Consider the following 15,971-nt stretch of genomic DNA (forward strand, 5'->3'; position numbering starts at 1 on the left):
ACATAACAAAAAATGATGAAAAACCGCAGCGTTAAAAAACATGATAATGGCCCAAGTGAAAACCGCAAGTGACCTAATTTACCGAATAGGTGCGGGAAAACTGCAACGTCAAATTTTCATGGTGGGAATGCAGCCTTGCACGAGCTCCTTTCAATAAGGCTACATTCACACATCCGGTTTTCTCATCCGAGATCTGTCCATTTGTAAGATTGGACCGTTTTTTGTTATGGATCCGTATATGCCTCATCTGCTGCAGTCGGAGCTTGTCTTATTCTTAACCATTTTGCAGCTCAGACTTGGTCATTCAAGTTCATGGGGGTCCTTTAAAATGGGCTGGGGGTCCCTTTTGTCTATTATTTTATACCATCAGCTTTTAAAAATGGTTTACGAGAAAATGGATGCAAAATGGATGACACTTAGGGGAAAAAAACAGGTCTTTTTGCTGTTGTAGAAGGTAAATTCCAACAGATGTGTGAAACATGGACGTATTCGTAGCGATGATAGTTGGCGCCTACCTAGAATCCTCCATTGAGTTTTACGTGCAGGTGGCAAGAATATACACATGGGAGTGTACTGATGACAAATTATGATCTTTCTTAGCATATAAGATGCCATTAACAACAAAAAAGACGCGATCCCTGACGATGATTGCTTACAATCGGACCAAATGATCTCCTCCATGGAAGAGGCCCTAGTGACCAGCATTGTTTAAGGTTCTCGTCAATGGTTGAGCTTCTTGGGGCGGTTGTCGGTGAATTAGCTTTCTGTTTTCTTAAGGAATGTTTCCCAGATCTGCAAGCGCTGACTTGTAGGAATATCACTCGCCTCATGAGCAGAAGACTCTGCATATATGTGTATGGCTGATAATTACGTGCGTGTGTTGGGTGCATTTGTGATTCTTGAGTCGTATTCGCAGAGTCCGGCCACATTTCTTCTACACCAGACTCCATCCGTGAGCCACTTAATGGGAACAGTAGCCTCTTTCAACATATACTTCCTCATCATTATAAGGTTCTGATGATACAGGTTACCACACTCATTCTAGGACCATATAATGGCCACACATTATGGATGCCGTCTTAAAAGGGTTGTCCAATTGTTAACTGAAACGCCCCCTTGCAAAATAAAAACAGCATATACTCTCCCTTTGGAAAAACGTCAGTGTTGTGTCTGCTGGTGCATGCATGACATTGTCACGTGAGCGCTGCAGCCCATCGGCAGATACTGATGGGCTGCAGCACTTACACTTTCCTTGGACAGAACCATTTCAAACGAGGGAAGTGTGATCCCTGCAGCCCATTAGTGACTTCTGGTTATATCATGTGTGCATTAGAGCCTATATCACACGTCACCTGCAGACATGGCACTGATATTGCTGGAACCGAACCAGACACGTATAGTTTTTATTTTTCATGGGCCTCTGCTTTATTTAAAGTGGTACTCCCATCTCCAGGATCCTATCTCAATATGTAGTAGGTGTAATAATAATATTAGCAAATACCTCCAATTAGAAATGTAGTATAGCTTTGTCTCTTTAATCACGTAGCCAGCAGTCTCTAAGACCGTTAATTGTCCGTGAGTTGCCATAGCAAACACCAGGACCACACAATCAAGATCTCGGGGTGCCAATGGGGTTAAAGAGGGAGCCCCCACACCCTGTTAACATCTAGATTCTGTAGTCACTATTAAGGGGTTAAACGGCCATGGTATTTGCCAAAACTGATCATGGCTGATGCAGCAAGTTGTTAGCTATAGTGTACAGCCCACAGCTGCCGGATTGTCACCTGTTGGGGGGTGCTAGTCTGTTATATTGCAGGTCCGTTTTAGGTCGGATTGGTGGTCACTAAGGGTTTAAAGGGGCTCACAATTTTATTTAGTGCATTTGTCTGCTGTATTTTAGTATTATTCACCTAAACTGGGAGGGACCCTCGCCTTCTTAGATTCTGCTGCTCTTTATAGTGAGTCACCATAATTTTCTGTTGTGAGACATGTCCTGATGAATGGCGGATGTCAGTGTGCGGATTATGAGGTGAATAACTATAATAACGAGCCACCCTCCCCACGCACACTGTTCCCAACTACAGCACGGCCATCTTTGTCATTGTGCTCCGTCACACTTTTATCTTTCATTGTTAGTTGTGATTAGAAGGAAGATCGGCATTACCTGGAGAATAATGGTGGCAGTGTAACATAAATACTGGCACCCTGTGGAAATAAGTTTTAATGTAACTTATTGCTTTTTTATGGTTTTCCTTTACATAATTGCTTGGGCAGCTCATTAAATGATAGTAATGGATTTCAGAATAAAGTGTATTTGGCGTTTTTTTTAATTTATCATGAGCTAGTATGGTGTGCAGGTCATACTCCTAATATTCTGGGCTTTCTCCTGTACTCACTTTAGTCTCTGGAAATAGGTCGGAGGATTTCCTATGTTCAGAGGTCATATTTTTTATTTTAATGATGCACTTCGATCCCAAGCCTAGGCGAGGATGAGCGTTGCCCATAGTTTGTAATGTTCTGACCTGTACATAGACGATAGAAAATCATTGTCAATCGGAGTCACTTGATATGGTTGACATTTTAAAGGGGTTGTTTCATAAACATAATTGATAAATGTATGATTACTGGGGCAGTGACCACTGGGATACCGGGGGGCCCAAAGTTACCTTGAATGTGTGACCATCACAGTAAATGGGGCTAGTGCTCCATTACATTGGGGACTTTGGGAATCCCGTTCTCCTGAAATAAGTGTTACATTTTAAAGGGGTTGCATGAGATTAGAAAAAATGGCTTCTTATTTCCAGAAATGCCCCCACACTTATCTATTGGTTGTGTTCGAAAAATACCATGGCCAAAAGTGGCACAGTCTCTGGAAATATTTTTCTAAATGTATAGAATCCCTATAAAATGGCTGCCGTAGTTGAGCTACTTGCCGGGCAGAAGAAAGGACCAAGATCATGGGTCCAACAGTTATGGGTCAGAATGGTAGGGCTATCGACACAATGCCAGCTGGTGACAGATGGGTAGGACAGTGGTGGGGAATGTTACCAGCTGGGAACCGGAGCCCTTCCACAGCTAAAAAGAATGATCCTAGTAACTGGTGTGTTTGTGTTTTACCTGTTAGGCTGTGTTTTACCTGTTAGGCTGTGTTCACATGTTGCGTTTTTGCTGCTTATTTTTACGCGGGCAATAAAGAAGCTGCTTACAAAAAGCAGGTTTTGCTGCGTTTTTGTTCTCTTGTGCATGCTGATAAAGTTCAGTACCCTCCACCCCCCCAAAAAAAGCATGACTTTCTTAAGGTTGTTTGCATCAAAAACGCAGCAAAAGCTGATACCTGATTTTCTGCATTTAACCATTTGTTTTCGATGGGTGAAAAACTCTGCAAATACACTGAAAGAAGTGACACGCTCATGTTTGCAAAATTGCAGCAGTTTTCCAAATTGGTTTTATTTTCCTGACTAATGTGTGTGCGTGGGATTTCTGAAATCTCATAGGCTTTGCTGGTACTGTAAAACCCAGCTTAAAATTTGTGGCGAAAAAACATTGCAAAAACTCAACGTGTGAACATAACCTTATGGAATCAGTATTAACTCATTGTAATTTTTTTATGACGTTGTCCATGTCATAAGTTTTGAAGAACATCACTAAATCTGTTCATTAGATTTTAAAAATGAGCCCAATGGTATTACTATATGGGCACAAAATCAGGCCTTGAGTCAGCCCATCTGCTATTTTAGTGCACAGAAGTATATGCAGTTTTTGGGGTTAGGTCGTGGTGGTGGGAAGAGATCTTGCTTCCTTTTCATATTTTGTTTCCCCCTGTTATGTTTTAGGTTTTACTGGGGGATTTGTAGGGACCCCAGGAGATATGGTGAATGTCAGGTGAGAGCTCTCCGCATTATTACTCAGCGTTGTCCTAGGGTCACACGTGTGTGTACATACAATTGCATTGAAAATTATGCAACCTCCATTTGCAAATTAGGTTTATTACCAAAATTCACTAATTTTATTCTGCTTCCAATAAACCAATCCAAAGAGAACAATGTAAAGAGCTCAAGAAGACGAATTATAACAAGTGGTTTCTCCAGATTCATCGTCAAATGCCAATTTTACTGACTAATTCCATCTCAGAATTATTCATCTTCTTCATGACCAGTGTTGTTGTTGGGGCTTAGGAGAGCATCTTTGGCCGTTATGACCTGCTGCAAACATGATGCGTAGCCAGATACCAGATTCTGGCAGCGATCTTGAGGAATCTTAGCCCATTTCTCATGGATAATGGCCGCCAGTTCACAAAATTCTTGGGTTGTCAAGAGCGTGTTCTAAAAAAGTTACGATAAGAGATCATTGTCTTGTACGCACAATGTGGAGGATCAGGTCAGGTTAGGACATAATCATTGGTTCTGTGTAGGCCACACACAGACATTTACATGGATGTGTGAATGCACCCTTAGGCACATGCTGAAAGATCTCCATGCTGGAACTTCACGGCATTCACTTCTACACACCATAGCTCACAAAGAGTTATTCCAATATGCTCCAAACAGTATAACAAGCCACTGTTTTGTGGCGCAATGAAACAAAACGGGAACTTTTAAGGCTTATAGATGAGCGATGAGATTAAAAAGAAAACACACTGGCAGTACCACATCACCCAATTCAAATAAAGATGGGATCAAACAAAAACTCTGGATTGTGATCTCCATATCTTGCGGTGCTCCGCTTGATATACGCGTGTATTAAATCATGGGTTCCAGAGAAAAACAAGAGAAGCGACACTCTACCGGCAATTTCAATAAAGGACACTTTATTTCAGTCACAGGGTTGCACATAGAAACCTCAGTGAAATGAGCAACAGCTGTTTCGCGTCAGTACATGCTTCTTCTGGCTCACATGGATGAGCGGTATGTATGAAGGAGGAAGATGGAACCGTTTTCTGAAAAGAACAACCTGTGTAGAGTGAAGCATGGTGATGCCTATAGTCAAGTATGGCTGTGGCTTGGTGATGTTTAGGTTTGCTTGGCTTCCTTTGGCATTGGAAATCTGCCCCATGTGCAAAACAAGAGGGCTTCACTCAAGTATCAGGAAATCCTAGGACAAAAGGCATGACTTCTGTGATGAAGCTGAAGCTTTGACATCATTGCACCTTCCAACAGGACATTAGTCCTAAGCATAACTGAAAGGTCCACCAGGACTTGGTTTCAGAATAAGTTCCAGAAGATTCTGGAGTGGTCAGTTGTATGGCTTAACCTCTCTTGAAAATCTTTGATGGGAATTGAAGAAGGCGGTTGCAGCACGGAAACCCAACAATTAGTGATCTGGATATAAGTTGTATTGAGCTGTTTAAATTGTACTTGTTTGATTGGTTTATTGCAAATTGATCCTTTGTGGCACCCAGACCAGGACAGTCTTCAATGCCGCTGGCATCATCAACTAGGCATTCTAGGCTCCTCTGACATTTTCTAGGCCCGTGGTGTCATAACATGATGTGCACTTCAACATCATGACATTGCCTTGCTTTGTAAAAGCCTTAGGTGCCCAGGATGCCTAGTGGAGGATACCGGCAGCAGTAAAGACTGTCCTGGTCCGGCCGACTACAGAGGACCTTGTCGAATGCCAGACCATGGTAGCATGAATCTTTTTGCTAATCCGTCTGACATTATTTTGAGTTGGGTAATTAATACTGATTGTGGTATTTGGAATTGGGAAGTATTTTTGTTAGTATTAGAGTGACAATATGTTAAACTACAGTCATGGACAAAAATTTTGAGAATGAGACAAATATTAATTTTTCCAAAGTCTACTGCTTCATTTTTTCTAATGGCAATTTGCATATACTCCTGAATGTCAGAGTGATCAGCTTAATAGCAATTACTGTACTTGCAAAGTCAATATTTGCCCAGAAAATGAACTTTAACCCCCAAAACACATTTCAACATCATTGCAGTCCTGCCTTAAAAGGAGCAGCTAACATCGTTTTAGTGATTGATCCATTAACACAGGTGTGGGTGTTGATGAGGACAGGGCTGGCGATCAATCAGTCATGATTAAGTAAGAATGACATCACTGGACACTTTAAAAGGAGGCTGGTGCTTGGTATTATTGTTTCTCTTCAGTTAACCATGGTTATCTCTAAAGAAACACGTGCAGCCATCATTGCACTGCACAAAAATGGCCTAACAGGGAAGAGTATCGCAGCTACAAAGATTGCACCTCAGTCAACAATCTATCGCATCATCAAGAACTTCAAGGAGAGAGCTTCCATTGTTGTCAAAAAGGCTCCAGGGCGCCCAAGAAAGACCAGCAAGCGCCAGGACCGTATGTTAAAACTGTTTCAGCTGCGGGATCGGACTACCAGCAGTGCCAAGCTTGCTCAGGAATGGCAGCAGGCTGGTGTGAGTGCTTCTGCACGCACTGTGAGGCAGAGACTCTATCAGCAAGGCCTGGAGGGCAGCAAAGAAGCCACTTCTCTCCAGAAAAAACATCAGGGACCGACTGATATTCTGCATAAGGTACAGGGAGTGGACTGCTGAGGACTGAGGCAAAGTCATTTTCTCTGATGAATCCCCTTTTCGATTGTTTGGGACATCTGGAAAACAGCTTATTCGGAGAAGAAGAGGTGAGTGCTACCACCAGTCTTGTCTCATGCCAACTGTAAAGCATCCTGAAACCATTCATGTGTGGGGTTGCTTCTCAGCCAAGGGAATCGGCTCACTCACAGTCATGCCTAAAAACACAGCCATGAATAAAGAATGGTACCAGAATGTCCTCCAAGAGCAACTTCTCCCAACCGCCCAAGAGCAGTTTGGCGCCCAACAATGCCTTTTCCAACATGATGGAGCACCTTGCCATAAAGCAAAGGTGATAACTAAATGGCTCATGGAACAAAACATAGAGATTTTGGGTCCATGGCCTGGAAATCCCCAGATCTTACTCCCATTGAGAACTTGTGGTTAATCATCAAGAGACGGGTGGACAAACAAAAACCAACAAATTCTGGCAAAATGCAAGCATTGATTATGCAAGAATGGACTGCTATCAGTCAGGATTTGGTCCAGAAGTTGATTGAGAGCATGCCAGGGAGAATTGCAGAGGTCTTGAAGAAGAAGGGTCAACACTGCAAATATTGACTTGCTGCATTAACTCATTCTAACTGTCAATATAACCTATTGGTACTTATAATATGATTGCAATTATATTTCTGTATGTGATGTAAACATCAGACAAACACTAATAAAAACCAGAGGGCAGCAGATCATGTGAAAATATAATTTTGGTGTCATTCTCAAAACTTTTGGCCATGACTGTATATGGAATTTTCAGTCTGAACAATTCTTTATATTGTTTTTTTTTTCTCCTTCAGGATGCAGAATGATGTGAAACTGCCCGCACATCTGAGACGCAAGTAATATGCAATTCCAGAATTGTATGAGTGGACACGGAGATCATGGCTGCCTTGTTCAGCCTACCTACTGACATCTGCTATTCCATTGATTGTAATGCAGCAATGGGTGTGAATTTGTTAGAGATGATCACTGAATTGATTTGCTCATCTACACCATCTTCACATCCTAAGTTTGCATTCACTTTCGTGTAAAGGATGAGAACATGATGCCTTTTGTGTCACACATGAAACTTATTTATGAGCACTATCCTCAAAAAAAGGACTGTGCACAACACACACATGAAACATGTGAATGGGGTCTAGATGACAGCGGATGCTTTGGAGATTGTGGTGTTCAAAACTGACTCCTTTAAATCAATGGGACTCTTTTTCGTGTTCGTTTTCATCAGTTTTTAAGTGTCTTTTGTCCAATTAAATGGACCGGTGTGAGGTCTTGGACCTCCTCCCAGGGCCGGCTCCAGGTTTTTGAGGGCCCCGGGCGAAAGAGTCTCAGTGGGCCCCCCCTTTAACACATACCCCGATTCATGATCGCATATAAACACAGCCATGTAGTATATAACACTGCCCACGTAGTATATAGCAGCCCATGTAGTATATAGCAGCCCACGTAGCATATAGCAGCCCATGTAGTATATAGCACAGCCCACGTAGTATATAGCAGCGCAGCCCACGTAGTATATAGCAGCGCAGCCCACGTAGTATATAGCAGCCCACGTAGTATATAGCAGCGCAGCCCACGTAGTATATAGCAGCGCTACTCACTCAGGCACTGGTAGGACTAGGAGCTCCTCCTGAATCTGCCTCATAACTTCAGCAGCACGGCAGCCAGCCAGGGGCGGAGATCAGAGCAGAGAACGTGCTCTCTCCGCCCACAAACAATGTCACACTGGCTGCCTTCTCTTAACCCCTATGTGTGCCTGCCTGGCTGCACTGACTGAGTGAGAAGATGCTTGTGTCAGAGCTGGCACATAGGGGTTAAGAGAACGCAGCCAGCAGTGACTTTGTGGGCGGAGAGGGCATGTTATCTCCTGCTCTGCTCTCCCAGCTGTATCTATGACAGCATGAGTGGGCCCCCCTCTCTCCCCAGGGCCCCGGCATTTGCCCAGGTGCGCCGGGTGCTGACGCCGGCCCTGCCTCCTCCTTTATATATTGGCTTCTATTCATTAGTGTAGGTTCACACTGCGCATTTGCAGCTATTTACACTAAAATATAAGAGAAAGGTGTATTCGATGCTCCATTTGCACATTTCAAAAAAAAAAAATTACAGGAAATTGAGAGCATAAAATGGATTTTCTTTTCGGCACGAATTTCATCCATGCTTTATAGCTATGTAGGATGAAATCTGCAACAAAATCCACAAGTAAGGCTCCTTTCACACTAGCGTCGGAATCTCCCCATCGCAATGCGTCGGGGAGAGATTCCGACGCTAGCGTTTGCTGCATTGCACAATGGAGGCAGCGGATGCATTTTTCCGGCGCATCCGCTGCCCCATTGTAAGGTGCGGGGAGGTGGGGGCGGAGTTCCGGCCGCGCATGCGCGGTCGGAAAAAGCGGTCCGTCGGGAGAAAAAAAAAACCTACATGTAACGTTTTTTTCGCAAGACGGATGCGAAGTGTGCCAATCTGTCGCAAATGCGTCGTCAATAGAAGTCTATGGGGAAAAAACGCATCCTGCAAGCACTTTTGCAGGATGCGTTTTTTCTGCAAAACGACGCATTGTGACGGATTTAAAAAAACGCTAGTGTGAAAGTAGCCTAACACTATGGACCACTATTCAGGCATAAAAAGCGTTGCTCTTTTTGCTACTTCTGGCTTTCTGATGCCATTTTTCTCTAGTTTTGACAAGGTGGACGGAGCTAGTGCGGGATAGGGACGTGATGACCACCTCTTGCCATATTAATCAGGAGTGACTGCATATGCCATAAGTCTTATTCCAGCAGTGACTGTAGTAGGACTTGTGGCGAGACTTGTCTGATGCTCCTGATTCCGATGTCTCTTCACGCCTCTTCATGACTCCACCAATCCTATTCATTAAGACCAGCGTGAATGACGCCGATCTTGATGAATCAGGACAATTACATTTCGGGTTTGTTGTGGATTTGTGACCACATCCAAGCCGTGTGAACATGGCTTTAGCACGGTTTGATTTGTCTGTGCTGCTAACATTGCTCCTCACCTTATTTCTTCATGTTTCCTCAGTTATGCTCATGCACTAGACGGCATGTACCGAGTCGTCCAAGAAGGTAACTGCTATATTTCTGGCGGACACAGAACACTCCCTGCACTGCGAATGCCTTGGATAACTCCTTGTTTTTTATTTAGAGGGTTTCAGGAAGCTTTTCTCGGGGGCCACCATGGCGTCCAGTAGAGGAGCTCTAGTGACAGTGGGACAGGTGAGCACTATTAAGTTCTATTCATTTTCTTAGTTCTCTACCCAGGAAGCACAGACTGTGCTCCTTAATATCAGAAGTTTTGACCTGTAGAGGTACGTGTCACTACTACCGTACATGTTGTCTTGGGAAAACAACGCTTCAGGTAATCAGACATATTTGTATGTACCATTTCTTAGTTATTGTTCAGTTTCCAAGAAAACATCAACTTAAAGAGAATCTGTCAGCAGGTTTTGCTGTGTAATCCGATCATCAACATGATGTAGGGGAAGAGACCCTGGATCCCAGCGATCTATCGCTTTGTAACTAGGTGCAGCAGTTGTGATAGAATCACTGTTTTTTTTTTTCTGCTGTAGTTTTAGCAGAGCTCTGAATGCTGAGCCCTGTAAAACTCCTCCCACATTGATTGGGAGCTTCGTGTGTACAATGTCTAATGACCAAGCTGCCAATCAGTAGTAGGGGTGTAGTTGGCCTAAAGGTACCGTCACACATAGCGACGCTGCAGCGATACCGACAACGATCCGGATCGCTGCAGCGTCGCTGTTTGGTCGCTGGAGAGCTGTCACACAGACAGCTCTCCAGCGACCAACGATGCCGGTAACCAGGGTAAACATCGGGTTACTAAGCGCAGGGCCGCGCTTAGTAACCCGATGTTTACCCTGGTTACCATCCTAAAAAGTAAAAAAACAAACACTACATACTTACCTTCCGCTGTCTGTCCTCGGCGCTCTGCTTCTCTGGTCTGGCTGTGAGCGCCGGGCAGCCAGAAAGCAGAGCGGTGACGTCACCGCTCTGCTTTCCGGCTGACCGACGCTCACAGCCAGAGCAGGAGGAGAGCAGATCACAGCGCTGGAGGACAGACAGCGGTAGGTAAGTATGTAGTGTTTGTTTTTTTACTTTTAGGATGGTAACCAGGGTAAACATCGGGTTACTAAGCGCGGCCCTGCGCTTAGTTACCCGATGTTTACCCTGGTAACCAGCGAAGACATCGCTGTATCGGTGTCACACACGCCGATTCAGCGATGTCTACGGGGAGTCCAGCGACGAAATAAAGTTCTGGACTTTCTTCCCCGACCAGCGATCTCCCAGCAGGGGCCTGATCGCTGCTGCCTGTCACACTGGACGATATCGCTAGCGAGGACGCTGCAACGTCACGGATCGCTAGCGATATCGTCTAGTGTGACGGTACCTTAAGAGGCAGGAGATACCTAGTTCTCTAGTGATAATCTACTTCTGATATTGAAACAGCAAAACACAACCCAGAAAGTGACACGTCACTGGAATCAGGGTCTCTACATCATGCTGATCTCAGATTACATAGTGAAAACCTGCAGATTCTCTTAAAAGGTGTATTCTTAAATTAGGACATTTCTGATTGCTGAGGGTCAGAGCACAGGATCCCCCACTGATTTCAAAAACCTCGGTATGAGGATCCCGATGTAAATGGAGCATGGTCCATCATGCGCACTGTCGCTTTGGTCCTTCTTAATGTGGCTGCTGGTGATGGCCGAGCGCTGTGTTCGGGTGGTTTTCAGCTCTTCTATAAAGAATGAATGGCACGTCCGTATGCATGATTGACCACCGTTCCATTCAGTCAGAGCCCCAGTGATAGGGAAGACCTCCCATGGATAGAGGATAGCTTCCATTAACTTTAATTTTACATTACTTGGGACCGTTATGCTAGAAGCAGTACCTTTTTTGGAATGCACAATTCTAACGAATATTATTATTTTTTACTTTGTAACCTACCCCAAATAGTGTTCTCTCATTCTGTCCGCTGCTCAGTCTGAGTGCTGCCTAAACGGGCATTACTGATGATTTTAGTTCCCCGACACGATAAAGTATTGGCACATCTGCGTAATAGCGAATAGCACAAAGCAACTTTGCCTGTCGTCCTTTAAGCTATGTGGGGTGGTCTAGACGGGGTTAAATTCTCCCTACCACTTTTTGCATTTCTTCAAAAAAAGTATCTCCCCCTTCCAGTAGCTTCTAGAAACATCTGATTACCGTACTTGTGATGAGTTTTTCATTCTGAACTCTACTTGTCTTACAGCTGGCATGTTATGATCAGGCAAAACAGCTGGTCCTGAACACGGGCGTCATGTCTGACAACATACTCACGCACTTTTTGGCCAGTTCTATTGCAGTAAGTTTTTTTTTTTTTTCCCCCCCCCCCCCCTCCGCTTTAATGTACTTTGATCTCCAGTGTCTGTAGGTAACAGGTATTGCTTTATTTTCCAGCATTTCTACCCTAGGGCCTCTTTTTTCAACTCTGAAAGCCCATTAGCATATCGGACTCTTCTTATTTCTCAATGTCTTGTGACTCTTCTTCTCCGAACGGAAAGCTCCCTGCACATACACCAAACTTAGCCATAGGTTCCCCGATTGTCTGCTGGCGGCCAAGAGTGGAAAGTAAAAAAAAAAAAAAATTGCCTATCCTTTGTAAATAGGTGGTGGTCCATATCCCATGACTTTTAGCAGCTATAGCCCCCTCTACGGATAAGCTCCTGTGCCTGTGTAAACAATAAAAGGGACCTGTCATTCTAGTGATCAGATGGCGCCCGGTAGTAAGGACTACCTCCTGAGAGTAGGCCATCTATATTTAAGTCCTTGAAGACCGTATTAAAGGATAAACACCAGGTGCAATATATTTAAGACCCTTTGTGTCCTGTGAATGTTAGAAAACTTTTTGGTCCCGCGCTTGGACTCCAGCAGTGCGTTATGTGCAGCTGTCCTACTGTGTGCCGACGTTTTCTGCCCATTCTTTGGCCTTGTTCACACTTGTCATTAGGGACATTGGGTGCCCATCCACATCACTGGTCAGATCCTTGCAGGCTTGAACATTGATATTGGTTTACACAATACTCCTGCAATAACATGGCCTGTGGCAGTAATTGGTACCTGAAGTGTTATCTTGAGGGTATAGTAGAAAGGCTGCTGTAGAAAGGGTTATTCTCCATGTCACATTGTGGTTTTATAACAGTGTACACACATATCTATTAATTTGGGCTAATTTAACCCATTTTTCAATCTGCCTTGTTTTGCACATATCTCCCCGGGAAGGAGGCCCCTACAGGCTCTATTTATCTTACAGTTGTCATTGAAACTGTCCTGTAGTTTGAAGAGCTCTGGTGGATCTTTTGGCTGGTATCCTGCCAACATAGCTGTGCTGTGTCTATAATGGAGCTTCTACTGTGAGAGATGTCGTCACTGGAAGGGGCAGTGCCTCCTTATTTATATTGAGAGCTCATAACAGGAAGCAGCGGTGCCGCTGTGGTAACTAAGAGGAATGATGTACTGCAGGATGGGGCTGTATACAGGGGGATGAGAGGAGAGATGTTATACAGGATGGGCTGTATATAGGGGAGACAGAAAGGATAAATATAATGCAGAATGGGCTGTATATACAGGAGTGCTCAGAGGAATTATGCACTACAGGATGGGCTGTGTATAGAAAGCACAGAAAAGAGAGATATAATACAGGATAGGCTTTATATAGAGTGGGCTGAGAGGAGAGATGTACTGCAAGATGGGGATGTATACAGGGGGCTCAGAGGAATTACATACTACAGGATGGGCTGTATATAAAAGGAAAGAAAGGAGAGAGATATTGCAGGATGAGGCTCTGTAAAGAGGAGTTGAAAGAATGAATGAATGTTTGGATGGGGATCGCTGTATAGGAGCTGAGAGTGAATAGATAATACAAGAGGAGTCTATATAGAGGAGAATATACTGCAGGAGGAGTCTCTGTATAGAGGCAGATATACATCAGTAGGGGCTCTGTATAGATGTGGATATGATGCAGTAGGTGGATATACTGCTGGTGTGGGCTCTCTATAGATGAACTGAGATTAGTTGTATTGTTTTTGTTGCCTGCACCTGAAAGACCAGTGATGTGAAATGGCAAATGTTTCTCTTTTGGTGCTTATGGCAGAGGATTATCCTCAGCTCGATGCATCAATAGAGCAGCATTTGCAGTTTCACATCACCAATCTGTCTACAGCAGACAACAAACACAGCTCTGCACTGCATTGTGGAAGAGGGCAGGACATCTGAGCTTTGCAAAAAATCAGCTAATGATGTGAAACCATGCAGGCAGTCATACAGATGTAAATAGATGATAACATTTTCAGGCAGGGCTTTGTACAGAGAGCACAGAAGCACAAGGCGAATTCTACACTTGGTTAGCTTGATGATAACTCAGAGAAGTGTGTCTAGTCAGGGGCACACAGAAGTGTGTGTGTGTTTTTTGGGGTGGGTTCTGCAGCACTGAGGAGAAACAAGGGCTTCTAGGAAATATATTTTTAGCAGATAAGAACAGGACCACTCATTCTGCTGTGTCAAGCTGAATGCACAGAAGGGCTAAGTCTGCATTTCCTGGGCTTTGTGAAGAATAATGCAGTTGTGGGAATAACCCTTTAAGCAACCCCAGCTCCGATTTTCTTTAACCGATGATGAAGATTTTATCTGTAGAACCCCAATATGAAATAAATTCAGTTACTAGATAAGAAGCTAAAGTAATAGTTGCTAATCCACCTTTTGTCCAATGTAGGGCGGGTGTGCTACATTCCTATGTCAGCCCCTGGACGTCCTGAAAACACGACTGATGAATTCCAAGGGGGAATATAGGGTAAGACCTGTGTCTTTGTACAGGCAATTGGTTTATACCTTGTTTTGCTCAATTGTAACCTCTTCTCTTCACACCCTTTTAGGGGGTCATACACTGCGCAATGGAGACTGCAAAGCTGGGGCCTCTGGCCTTTTATAAGGTGATGAAAAAATCTGGGGAGAATTAATTATTAATCGTGATGTGAAATTATCTTTATTTGTGAAACGTGATGTTCAAGGTTTTCTAACCAGCTATTTTTTTTTTTTGGTCACAGGGTCTTGTTCCAGCCGGAATCAGACTTGTCCCTCACACTGTTTTGACGTTTGTGTTCTTGGAGCAGCTACGGAAATATTTTGGAGTCCGTGTTCCTGCGTAATATTGGTTGTGGGATCATGCCTGATCCTACATACTTGTCATCCTGCAGCCACTACTGAGCAGGACATGTGGACCAACAACGTTCCCCGTATCATTGTTTTCGTGCGGGGAGATGGGATCGGTGTCAGTGAAGTCGATCCCGAAGAAATGGAACAGATTGGTTTATAACAGGACTGTTCTTGCGAAAGAGAAGACCTCTCCAGGCAACTAGAGCGTAGATTAAATACAATGTGATCATCAATGTACCTTCCGAGATACCACTACTAAAAAAAACTTTCCAGAAATCCTTTTATATGAAATAAGGTTGACATGAGCCAACAACCCAGACCTGGTCACTAGACCTGGATTTAGGTGCCGTAGACACACATAGCCGCAGAAGTCAATAATCAGTTAACTTGTATCTGTCCAGGAGACTTGAAACAATGGAAGCAAATATGGAATATGCTCCTTTGGATCAATACAGTAATTCGTGATGCGTTTTATAATGTCCTGACCTGCTGATCGGGTTCACTGGATACATGCGTTGGCTGAGTAATTGTCTCCTCCGTAATTTTGTGTTTTATAATTAGGTAGGATAATGAATGTATTAATGGGAAGCACTTGTGATTTGGTAAACTTTTGGTTAATGTCACCATTGGTGGAAACAATAGTGATATTCAAATCCATATCCGTATTTTACTGTAAAATAATAAAATTAACGGTCTTTATTACCGGTCACGATACTTCTTATGCAAATTGATTTATGGGATTTCCCCAGGTTAAGTGATAAATATTCTTCTCTTCACAGGGTCAGTTTTAGACCAAGTGTGGCCCCTGGCAAAAATTACAGATGGGCCCCAAATGCTAATATATTGTTTTATCACACAGAAACATTTAGGTCACATTTATACAGGCTGATTTATTCAGACCGTTACATGAGCGCAGATCGACTGACTATATTCAAGTTGTTCAGTGCTTCTTGACCAGATTATTTTCACAGGCTGACAAGGAACGATGGAGACAGAACAGTCGCTAATACATTGGCTCGGTCCTCGTACATGATCATGTTAAGGGAAGTAAGTGTCCGGTGTTCACCGGGTGATGTGCTGCTGGGCACAGACATGACCGATCCAATTGCCTGATGAATGAGCTTTGATACCTACGAACTCTTGCCTGTGCTACCAATTTTCTACACATACTTCACATAATTTGTGA

General features: G+C 43.7%; 1 protein-coding gene across 1 annotated transcript in view; it reads left to right on the forward strand.

The window, feature by feature from the left end:
- LOC138665232 (mitochondrial dicarboxylate carrier-like) overlaps positions 1-15,499 on the forward strand; it is a 40,708-nt gene extending 25,209 nt beyond the window's left edge. Inside the window, exons 4-11 of the mRNA XM_069752529.1 lie at positions 3,834-3,882; positions 7,364-7,405; positions 9,603-9,646; positions 9,726-9,796; positions 11,847-11,939; positions 14,346-14,423; positions 14,506-14,562; positions 14,677-15,499. Of these exons, the coding sequence (XP_069608630.1) occupies positions 3,834-3,882; positions 7,364-7,405; positions 9,603-9,646; positions 9,726-9,796; positions 11,847-11,939; positions 14,346-14,423; positions 14,506-14,562; positions 14,677-14,778 (536 nt within the window). The 3' untranslated portion in view covers positions 14,779-15,499. The remainder of the gene's footprint in view (positions 1-3,833; positions 3,883-7,363; positions 7,406-9,602; positions 9,647-9,725; positions 9,797-11,846; positions 11,940-14,345; positions 14,424-14,505; positions 14,563-14,676) is intronic.
- Positions 15,500-15,971: the final 472 nt, after the last annotated feature.

The sequence above is a fragment of the Ranitomeya imitator genome, chromosome 2 (genome assembly GCF_032444005.1).
Source record: "Ranitomeya imitator isolate aRanImi1 chromosome 2, aRanImi1.pri, whole genome shotgun sequence".
Taxonomy (NCBI): Eukaryota; Metazoa; Chordata; class Amphibia; order Anura; family Dendrobatidae; genus Ranitomeya; species Ranitomeya imitator.